The sequence below is a fragment of the Phoenix dactylifera genome, chromosome 11 (genome assembly GCF_009389715.1).
Source record: "Phoenix dactylifera cultivar Barhee BC4 chromosome 11, palm_55x_up_171113_PBpolish2nd_filt_p, whole genome shotgun sequence".
Taxonomy (NCBI): Eukaryota; Viridiplantae; Streptophyta; class Magnoliopsida; order Arecales; family Arecaceae; genus Phoenix; species Phoenix dactylifera.
This window is the reverse complement of record NC_052402.1, coordinates 2952635-2963396: the sequence shown is the minus strand read 5'-3', so window position 1 is coordinate 2963396 and position 10762 is coordinate 2952635. Positions and strand designations below refer to the sequence as shown.

The window sequence follows — 10762 nt, the reverse complement described above, 5'->3', positions numbered from 1 at the left end:
TGCTTAGGACATATTTCCCTCTCTCATCTCATTAAATGGTATATAATCAACCATTGTTAAATTCAGTTATAGATTATGTATTATAAGTTTTTATTATATTGAATTGAATATTGCAACATTTTTGTAGTTGTGTGATATTCTTGTATTAAATTTGGATAATGGGATGTTTATTTAAAAGTGTGCACAATGCATTGCTGGCTGGTGCAATGGAATAGTTTATTTAAGATTTATTATTATAAATGCTATCAAGTTTTTATAATATGGCTTTGATATTTCCGATCTAATTCATATTGGGATAATACATTGTTAGCAACATAGATCGATTAGTATGACATTACAAACTCAACAACCATGACTATGATCTAGTCTTGTCCCCATGTGTATTGGCAAGAGCTAGTATGAATCTTAATTATCTATGATGCTATTCCACATAAATTTAAAGCACTAATTAGAAATTCATTCAAAGAAAAAAAAAGTAATATGGGAAGAAATAAAATTAAAGGGTCTAATAAAAACTAGAGGAAGAATTTTCCTTTTTTTTAGAAATACAATAATCTCTCTCTTTTTTCTTAAATAACAAACCATTAACCAAGTCCAATCCATGTTCAAAAGTCTCTATTAAAATGCTCCTTATTTGAATATATATCTATATACATTCTCTTTCTATCATCGAAAGCAATAAATAGAAGATTTTATGGATTTATCTAAATAAAAATATCTCAATATATTACTTAAGGGTGGAATCACAATCATTCAAAAAATAATTATTTTTTGTGGACAGTTATATACAAAAAAAAATTGTCCAGATTTGCATCCGACAAGCTTTTTTATGGTCAGACATCTGGAAAATCTTTATCTTAATAGCATTGACTATAAAAATATATGGAAGAATGAATATGCTTTTACAAGACAGATCATCTCTTTATATCGAGAAACATAAATAAAATATGTAGCATGAAAGAAGGCAGCATCATAAATTCAAAAAGTTGAAATAATAAAAATAGATGGAAGAATTAATATACTTTGACAAGACAGATCATCACTTTATATGAAAAAACATAAATAAGATACTTAGCATGAAAGGAAGCAGCATCTATAAATTTAAAAAATTGAAATAGTTTGTACATCCACAAAAGAGCCCTCCAAAAAAAACCCTTCCTTTGAAAACTAAGAATAAAACCTCCTAAACTGGAGCGACATTTCATTCAACCCAGTTACCACAGGGTGTGGTCTCCAATTTGGGTATCTAAGCATATGCTTATCACACCTCAGCAAGTCATAAATTAAATAGAATCCTAATTTATTAGAAATATCTAAATTACATCATTTAATTGTACCATTTATATACCGGTATAATTTTGGTATGTGGAGAGTTGTCTTGGTCCGAAACAAATGAGAGAGAGAGAGAGAGAGAGAGAGATCGATCAAAGGCTGTTTGGGAGTAGCCCACAGGAAAGTGGAGAGTCTCCCTTTGGCATGGCCCCTGGTTTTGCACCAAGACTAATGGTATCTCGGCCAAACCCCCCAAACCCCTTCGCCTCTTATACTCCCAAATCTCCATCACTCCGCAACTGGGGTTTCCCCACCTCGCGCTCCAATCCCCGACCCCTTTCCCTCTCCGCCAGGAGGAATCCCCAGAAGAAAGATCTTTTGGGATTTTTCTTCAAATCTTATGGGCAGAATTCTACACGTATAGAGCCATCAAATCCCATCCCTTCTTCTCTTCCCCTTCCCCCCACTACAAAGCAATCGAACTCCGCCCCCCTCTTCTTCTCCAAAGTCCCATCTTTCTCCCCATTTCTCAACCATCAGGAATCTAGCAATTCTAGGTTCCTCCTGATTTGCGGTACACGATAGGTCCTGAGGGCTTTGGGGGGGTGGGGAGAGTGGGGCCGATCTTGATGAGGGTTGACGGCAGCTTGGCGGACCGGAAGGGGAAGGAGGAGTCGGCGGCCGCGGCTGAGGGGGCCGCGGCTGCGGCGGCGGGGGCGGGGGCGAAGTGCAAGTCGTCGAAGAAGGGCAAGCGGCGGAATAAGAAGGGCAAGTCGGCGACGGTCGTCCAGAGGCTGTTCGATACCTGCAAGTCCGTCTTCGCCAATTGCGGACCCGACATCGTCCCGTCCCCGGAGGACATCGAGCGCCTTCGAGCCATTCTTGGTACGACCTATTCCTTTCTCCTGATGAGTTTTGATTTTTATGTCCGAGGTTTGTGTTTTATTGGGTTTCGGAGAATTTACTATGGGAGTTTTTTTTTTTTATTATTATTATTATTTTTTTTAATACATTGGGTAGTTCGTGGAATGCGATAGGATGGTAGGTTGCTTTATTGCCCTTCTCAGTTAATACCTAATATGTAGAGAACTTATGAAATATTGCTTTCTTATTTGGACTACTGGTAAAATTTGTTCTTTTTATGAGATTGGCGAACGCGTGCTATTGATACGGCAGCGTTGCCGGAACGAAAAATACTATTTTTAAGGCTATGTTTTCCTGGATTCTAATCTTGTTTGGATCATTGAGTATCTGAGAATTGCAACTGCTGTTGCATTTCATGATATAGATGTCAGATTGTAGGATGGTTGCAAGCGACTGCATTTCTTGTTTCTATTATCCAGTTGAAGTCATAGTTCAGGTGTGTTGGTTGTGGCTTGTACCCAAGGTAATCAAATAAAATCGAAGGGGGGCTCGAGCTAGTGAAGGTGATATCCGACATAGTTATCGTTAGAAGATACTTTCTTGATTCTCTGTGACAAAGCTTTATGGATGAGGAAGTATGCTTGGGAGTACTGTTTCATGGTGAAGATGTCTGGATTGAACAATCTTTACTAATGCTGATCTTTTTATGGCGTCAGGGATTTGTGAGTTTTCAATGCATAAACTATAATAAAAGGATTCTTTCATCTAATGCTTATGATAATGGCTCTTCCTATTGTTATTGTTTTGAGTGCACTGACCTCCAAAGACAAATATTTATATAATGTGAACATGTATGCAAAGTTATGTGAAATTCATGCTTTATTGTATATATGGTCTGTTTATGCCCTCAGCTATCGATTTTCAGTTGTTCCATTGTTGATCAAGCAAGACTCCAACTTGATGATTCTCTCATGTTTTCACACCTCAAATGTTGAGTAGGTGACAGGATATCATGCGGACAACCACAGAATAGTTAAAATAATCAGATGAGTCTAGCATATATACTTGATTATACGAGATTGAGTGAGTCATACATGAAGCACAAGACATTTCATATATGGATACTGTGGCCAGGCATAAGTCTTGTAAATAATTTATCAAGTGCTTGGTGTCCTTGTATATGAAACATGAAAATTATAAGTAGCTAGTTGTATTGAGCTATTTTATGTATGTGTGCGACTTAGTTTGACTATTGTGCTCACATTTTTTTCTCATGCAGATACTATGAAACCAGAAGATGTTGGTTTAACTCCAAACCTGCAGTATTTTCGCAATGCTGTGTCTGAAGGACCTCCTCTGATAACATACTTACGCGTTCATGAATGTCCCAAGTTTTCGGTAATGTACAGTTCTGTTGCATCTGTTTTTAAATGTCACTTGATAATCCATGTTTCCCTCAAACTGCCTATTGCATCCTGCAGATATGTATCTTTTGTTTGCCTAAATCCGCCGTCATACCACTTCATAATCACCCAGGAATGACCGTCTTTGGCAAGATTCTTTTCGGCTCAATGCACGTCAAGTCGTACGATTGGGTCGATAATCCTCAGAACTCCAGGGAGACAATTAGAAATGCAGATGGTAAGCTCTGCTGGATTTGTTTAGCTTTTGCGATGTACTGGGGCGGTATGACCTTTTTCTTAACCTTCTTTAATTTGGTTTTTGGGCCAAACACCAGGTGCACGGTTGGCGAAGGTTAAAACTGATGATGTTTTCAAAGCACCATGCGAGACATCCATACTTTATCCGGCGGCTGGAGGCAACATGCATCGTTTTACTGCGGTGACCTCTTGCGCGGTGCTTGATGTGCTTGGCCCACCTTACTCTAAATCCGAAGGAAGGGATTGCGCATATTATAATGATCTCCCATATTCAAGCTCCTCTGGTACGGTTTTCATTTGGAACTCATTAGCAGATGTTTCATTCAGCTATACTTACATTAGGACATCAATGATAGAAAATATTTATGCTGGCATGACGAAGTGATTATGAAAAAATTGTTAAATGCATTTCTTTTGATAAAAAGTGCTTGTATAATTACATGTGACATTGTGCCATTAATGTTGTGTCATGCGTCGTTATATTTATATTCTATTATGGTTATCATCATGTAACGTGCATTCCCAGCCTCAGCGGACGCTGTTGAATACTGTGATTAGACCAAGGAAATCATGATTACTATTACTCACATGTAGATGATGCTATGAGGTCTTGGCTTCCCACCTAGCACCACCTGTAAACTTGCACAAGCTGGACGCTCAATTCCACCTCTTATTCCCATTAAAAGTCCCAAAGCTATACAGAGTCATGTAAAGTTATACATACATACTTTTTGCCTCCTATGAAAAGTTATGTAAAATAAACACCAATTTTAACCATTAGACCAACATGATAATCACATGCTGCATGATCTGGGGGACAAACCATTGGTGCTTATTTTACATAGCTTTGGGACTTTTAATTGGAATAAGAGGTGGAATTGAGCGTCCAACTTCCTCAATTTTACAGGTAGAATTCAAATGTATGCATGCATCCTTATGTCATTCTATTGCAGGCGATGCTGTTTTGGTTCCTGGCGAGCATGAGGGGTATGCTTGGCTGAAAGAGATGGAGGGACAACCTGATGACTGCATTGTAGTGTCTGGTGAATACAAGGGCCCAAAAATTGTGGACCACTGAATATATAAGTTGTGGCGATGATGCTGCAGTTCTTGCAGCAAAGCACAGCGATTCTGCAGTTTGGGTCCGGTGTAGATACACGAAAGAAGAATGGGAAAGGGGAAAAGTTAAAGAGAGGAAGGCCAACAATTCTGTTTTATAGGTTATAAATCTTTAGTGCAAGAAGTTCCTGGCATTGCCCTGAAGGCATGTTTTCAAAGTTTTATTAAATTTAACCTTGCACCATTGGAGTTTTTAACTTTTATTTATGGCTTCGTTGGCAAGTGGTCATGGAAGAAATATAATTTCGAATGGTTTGAGACCAAATTATTATCTGAGATCGGTACCCTCTTTTTTATTTTCAGCTGTACTCCCTGCCCTGAGCCCGAACGCTATATATCTAATATATTTGATCGATTTCATGATTAACAAGCCAGAAGAAAGCTCCTTCGGAAAGATAAATAAATAAATGTTAAGGTAAAGAGGTAGGGACAAAAGGCAAGGCTGCGAACGTGCAGGATTCTGCGCATCTTGAAGCTTCATGAACCGTTACTTTTACTCCTAACTATCCTTCCGCAATTTTCCAGGTTATTCAGTGAGTCTGAAGTTTTATTTGATGGGAACTCTGGAATAAACTGGAATTTAAATGTTGTTGGATGGAGGCTTGAAAGAATCGGAAGTCTGAAGAAATGGATGAGGTCTTCTTTTGGGAAAACCGGAATCCCTCCAACTGCAGTCGCCCTCCATCCAAATGGTTTGAATGGGTTAGATTCTTATGATCAAATTAGGCCTCCACGCTATCAGATTCAGAGAATAAAACACTAAAGGAAAATGTGCAAAAAGAATAAGTTTTGATGCATGATACCTGATAACTTTGAGCCGGCACTACTTGGATTTATGGAATGCAAAATCCCAAATGCTTTTAGGCGGTGGCTGCGCCTTCTAACTTGATAGAATTGATGATATAATAGGCACCGATCTGAAGGAACTCGAGAGAAAAAATGTTTTGTTATAGAACCAAGGTTTATAGAATATTGATAAACCATGCACAGCTTATGTATCTAATGAACTATCTGGCCTAGAGATTCTATGCGGTAATAAGGATCTCGGGCATAGTCATGCAAGAAGTTTTCTAATTTTCTTTTTTAAATGGGACAAAAAAAGCATGCAACTTGTTCTAAGCTTCTTGTTTTGCTTGCATCATGTTCAGATGGGAAGCCTTATGTAAAAGTCTGGGTTCTTGTTTTCCATTCTGGTGCATTACCAACTTTTTAAATTAATTAGATGAATGCAAGATCTAAAGAAAAATATACTCGCACGTATGCAATGCAGATTACATCTTGTTTTGTGGATATTCATCCAGGCTCTTTTTCAATAGTTTTTCTATACTCAGCTTTGTGCTCTGGTGTTTCATGTATAACCTTAATGGGCTGGGTGTGGGGTCTTTGGGCCTCCCTCTGTCTGGAGCTCGGCCAATGGGTCTGAGGTGATGAGGGTCGCCTGTGACGTATGTATCTCATGACCCAACCACAAAAAAAAAGGTACAGAATATGGCATGGCGTCTTTCACCTGCATGCGCGCAAAGATCATGCATTCATAAATCAATCAAGTATTTGGCCTACTTGTTCCAAAATAGAACAACAATGAAGTAGATAAAAATGAAGGCATATCTTCAAACAGCCAATACAAATATCAGTGGATATAAATGATTGGACAAAGACCCAAATGGTTTACACATGTGCACAAGCGTCCTTTCCTTCTTACACTTCGAATTGATCTATCAGAAAACACATTTCTAGGTCATGAACTCAAAATCCTATACATACAGCACGCTATCCTTGTCTGCAACCGCTATCGATATTCTTTAGTTTACACAATGATAGGCAGTATTTAGCTTTCTGTCTGCGAAGCATCTGATTGTCATTTCCTGATAAACAACTGGCAAAATTTCCATGGATGAAATCGATACATTCCAATAAAATAAATTCTACTTGCATACCTTTGCTATCAAATTTCAGAGTCAGTTTATTGCCCATACATAGTGCACCCATCAGTTGCAATAGGGGACCCTGCAATGGAAAATTGAATGGTGTGATCGCTGGCCCCTGTTCAGATTCACCATAATGAATTCTAGAATGTTTTGGTTTTTGAAAGTACAATGCAATTCAATGAACAGAAAGTTATTTATCATGTATAAAGAAACATAATCGGTAACAGGTGTATCAGCATGTGCACAGAAGCAGGTATTTTGTCAAGTTATAAGCTTTGCTATGTCAGTGTATACATATAGGGCCCCTAAAAGGAGTCCAGTGTAAATATAGATGATAACATAAATTCAAGCATCACAGTGCAAAAATACAAGTTTTCCAAAAGCAGGAAGCAGTAATAGCTTCACCCCCTTATCTGAAAACGAATTTTCTCCTGTTCTGCACACTGCTCTGAACTTTTTTAACTTGAGCGAAAATATACCCAAATTCTGTACTTCTGCAGGATGAGAGCCTGAAATATTTTCCACAGCCATCATAGCAAAAGGTGGTGAGTGTAAGGATCTCCTGATTATTGATATTAAAATGGAGTTAGAAACAAGGCACAAATAGGATAACACCTAGATTCATTAAATTAAGAACTACCTAATTTTACATGACACAATCGTTTAGATCATGAAATCTTTAGTAGTTTATATGTGCACACATTACAGCAGATAGACTTGTGCATAAGCAGAAGAGACAATCATCAATTATGCGAACTATAAATAATATGGTGAGTTAATGGAAGTTGCAAAATAATCGCCATATGTTAAGAGGATTGTATCATTAGGTTCAAAAAATGATATTCTGGTATCCATATCATGTATCAATAAACTACATGGAACATTATCAGTGGCATGAACCACTTTCTGAAGGTCAATCTTTGATTATAGTCAATTAAATCTTCTAAAAAGACTTGAGGTTTTGCAGAACAAATCAGTTATCCATGCTCTTCCCAAATACCTCACCATCATGTAAATGTAAGAGACAAGAAAATAAGTATCATTATCTATTTGGTTCAAAACAATCCTCGCAGCGATGTAAATACAGAGTAAACAAAAGCAAGTGCTAATGTTGTAACCTTTTTTAACTAATTAATTTGCATGTGTGGCACCATCAACTAAATCAAAACATATAGGATAGCATCAAACCTTAAAAACTCAAGTCAATAATATATAATGATAATTACAGGGAAAATGATTGTCTGATATTTTTTCACCATATAATAACAGCAAGCCAGTAAAATTCTTGCATAATCACAACAAATGCTGAAAAGGAAAGAAAACAGAATATATTACAATGCCATAAATTCTAGAAATATATAAAAATCAAGAAAATGGGGATATTTAGCTCAACTCAACTAAGCCTTAATCTCAAACTAGTTGAGGGTCAGCTACATGAATTCTTTTCCTCCATTTTGCTCGATTTTAAGCCATACTTTCTGAGAGATGTAGAGATATCAAGTCCTTTTCTACTACTTCATCCTATATGATTTTTGGTCTACTTCTATACCCTTTCATTACTTTTATATATATCAAATCACTTTTTTATACTAGTGCATCTCTTTGCCTACGTTATACATGTCCAAACCATCTACATCATCATTCTCTCAAGATGTCCTCAATTGGTGCTACTTCCACCTTTTTACAAATGACTTCATTTCTTATTCTACACTTCCATCTCAGCATTCTTATTTTGGTGACACTCATCTCATGCACATGTTGTTTTCTTGTCCAATATTCTGTATGATAAAATATAGATGGTCGTATGGCTATCCTATAAATTTTTTTCTAAAACTTGGTAGATAGCCTACAATCACATAATATTCCAATTGCACTTTTTTATTTCTATCAACCTGCTTTAATCCTATGAATAATATCCTCTTCAATTTTTTTCTCTTATGAATAATCGATCCTAAATACCAAAATATTCAATATATCGTAAAACCAAATATCAATCATTTTTAAACCAAAAACCCATCCGATTTTGACCAACTCCCAAAAAAATTAGGAGGTTCATGGAGAGAATTGATTTGAACAACAACCTCCGAACAAACTAAACCTGACCATTGTAGTACACAGCATAAAGGCATCAATCTGAATCAAAGCAAAAATTTGACAATCAGTAACCCAGAAAGTTCTGCAGGAACATCCAGAACCCAGTAATGCTTTAACTGATCCAAAAATTACCCATAAAAGGAGTTACGCCAATAACTGACTGATCCAATTAGCACGAAAAGAGAGATCTATTACAAACACATCTAACTCTGAGCAATATCTAAGGAAAGCAAAGGATTAAAGAAAAGAATCGATTCAAAGCCACTCTACAAGCTTCTATGCCCAAAACTATGGCAAGTTCAAACTAAACCTAGGCATGTTGGGACTTCAAGAAGTTACAACATAAAGGCATAAATCTGAATCAAATCAATTGCATTTACATCAAAAACTTAAATATCATAAAACCTCTTAGTTTTCACTAACATCAACACCCGAAGTATTGTTTCAGCAATTGTAACGATTGAGAAAACCAACAATAATACCTAGAAGCGAGAATTAAAAAAAAAAAGGAAAAAACCGGTTTACCTAATTCTCACAACCATTTAATGTAACTATATCAAGAAAATAAAAGGAAAATATTAACGACAATCGATTCAAAGCTGCTCTTCAAGCTTCTGTTCCGAAATTATCTGAACGTTCCAACCTAAACCTAGGCAAGCTAGGGTTAGGGTTCCAAGAAATTGCAGCATGAATGCATAAATCTGAATCGAAATCAATTCCATATACAGCAAAAACTTGACGATTATGAACCCTAATTTTTCAAGAACATCCTAGACACAAGTATTGTTTCGAGATTCGAAGCGATCCAGAAAAACGAAACATAACTAGAAGTGGAGGAGGTCGAAGGAGGGAACCAATTCGAAGCCGGTCGCCGAGCTGTAGCCCTCATTTCTCTGCAGGAAATGAATCAATGCATAGGTAAAGTAATGGGACTTCAACTTTCCGAGAGAGAGAGGGGGGGGGGGGGGGGGGGGGGGGGGTGGGGGGAGGGGGGATCATATAAGATGGAAAACTAGCTTTTTTTTAAAAAAAGAAATTTCTTATATTTCATAAAAAATCAATATAAGATTTTAAAAAATAATTTCTTTCAGATGAAAATTAAAATTTCTAAAAAAACTCCTAAATTTTTACATAGGATGGAATTTATTTTTTTTTAATTAACAGCATATTTTATATAACATTTTATAAAAATAAATATTCAACCAAACATAAATAATTTAATAATGCGTCATTTTTTTATGGTCAAATAAATATGCAAAAATTACTTTTCAATTATTATATTTAGACGTCAATTTTTTTAAAAAATATTTTAATAAAAAAAATTTTCTATCAACCAAACAAACGAAGATGACAGTTTCTCGGTCCGAATTTGTAAAATGCAAATTTTAATCAAATCACACATCCGAGTATACCAGTAGATCTGGCCTAAACAAAAAGAAAATCAAAAAAATAAAATAATATTTCTACTCTTTTGGTAAAAGATTTCCACCAAATCTTACTTGAAGACCATATTAAGATGCTTGAAAAAAAAAAAAAAAAAAACTCTATCAAAATAGTTGCATGAACAAAACATTTTTTTTAAGCAAAAAAACTTGGCTAAAATTTTGAGCCACATAAACGTATAGGATAACATGCAACTTTTTGGAGCTCATAATAGAATATGTACAACTTGGTTTTACCAAGTATATAACACAAGTTTCAGGCCATCTGGGAAAAAATAATTGTAAAATCCAATAAGTGCATGTGGGTCATCGCTTATGTCACTTCGTTTGCGTTCTTAGTCCAAAAGTAAGAAATCAAAGAATTTTTCTATTAAAAAAAATG

General features: G+C 36.2%; 2 protein-coding genes across 28 annotated transcripts; one reads left to right on the top strand and one right to left on the bottom strand.

Annotated features, from left to right (window-relative positions):
• Window positions 1-1411: 1411 nt before the first annotated feature.
• LOC103720411 (plant cysteine oxidase 2-like) lies at window positions 1412-5221 on the top strand. The gene is made up of 5 exons (XM_008810103.4): window positions 1412-2157; window positions 3416-3534; window positions 3618-3777; window positions 3875-4081; window positions 4751-5221. The coding sequence occupies exons 1-5, from the start codon at window positions 1902-1904 to the stop codon at window positions 4873-4875; spliced, it is 867 nt and encodes a 288-aa protein (XP_008808325.1). The 5' UTR covers window positions 1412-1901; the 3' UTR covers window positions 4876-5221.
• A 1266-nt stretch (window positions 5222-6487) lies between these two features.
• LOC103720422 lies at window positions 6488-9899 on the bottom strand. Of its 27 annotated transcripts, none has more exons than XR_003388266.2 (4): window positions 9764-9899; window positions 7250-7406; window positions 6854-6923; window positions 6488-6756 (listed from the first exon to the last, which is right to left on the bottom strand). XR_003388266.2 is itself a non-coding variant. In XM_026809915.2 (4 exons), the coding sequence occupies exons 1-4, from the start codon at window positions 9825-9827 to the stop codon at window positions 6719-6721; spliced, it is 372 nt and encodes a 123-aa protein (XP_026665716.2). In that variant the 5' UTR covers window positions 9828-9899; the 3' UTR covers window positions 6488-6718. The 27 variants fall into 27 exon arrangements, 9 of the variants coding, with proteins under 9 accessions (XP_026665716.2, XP_026665715.2, XP_026665722.1 ...); XR_005513815.1 differs by having other exon boundaries at window positions 6854-6959; window positions 7324-7406; XR_005513816.1 differs by having other exon boundaries at window positions 6488-6792; window positions 7324-7406.
• Window positions 9900-10762: the final 863 nt, after the last annotated feature.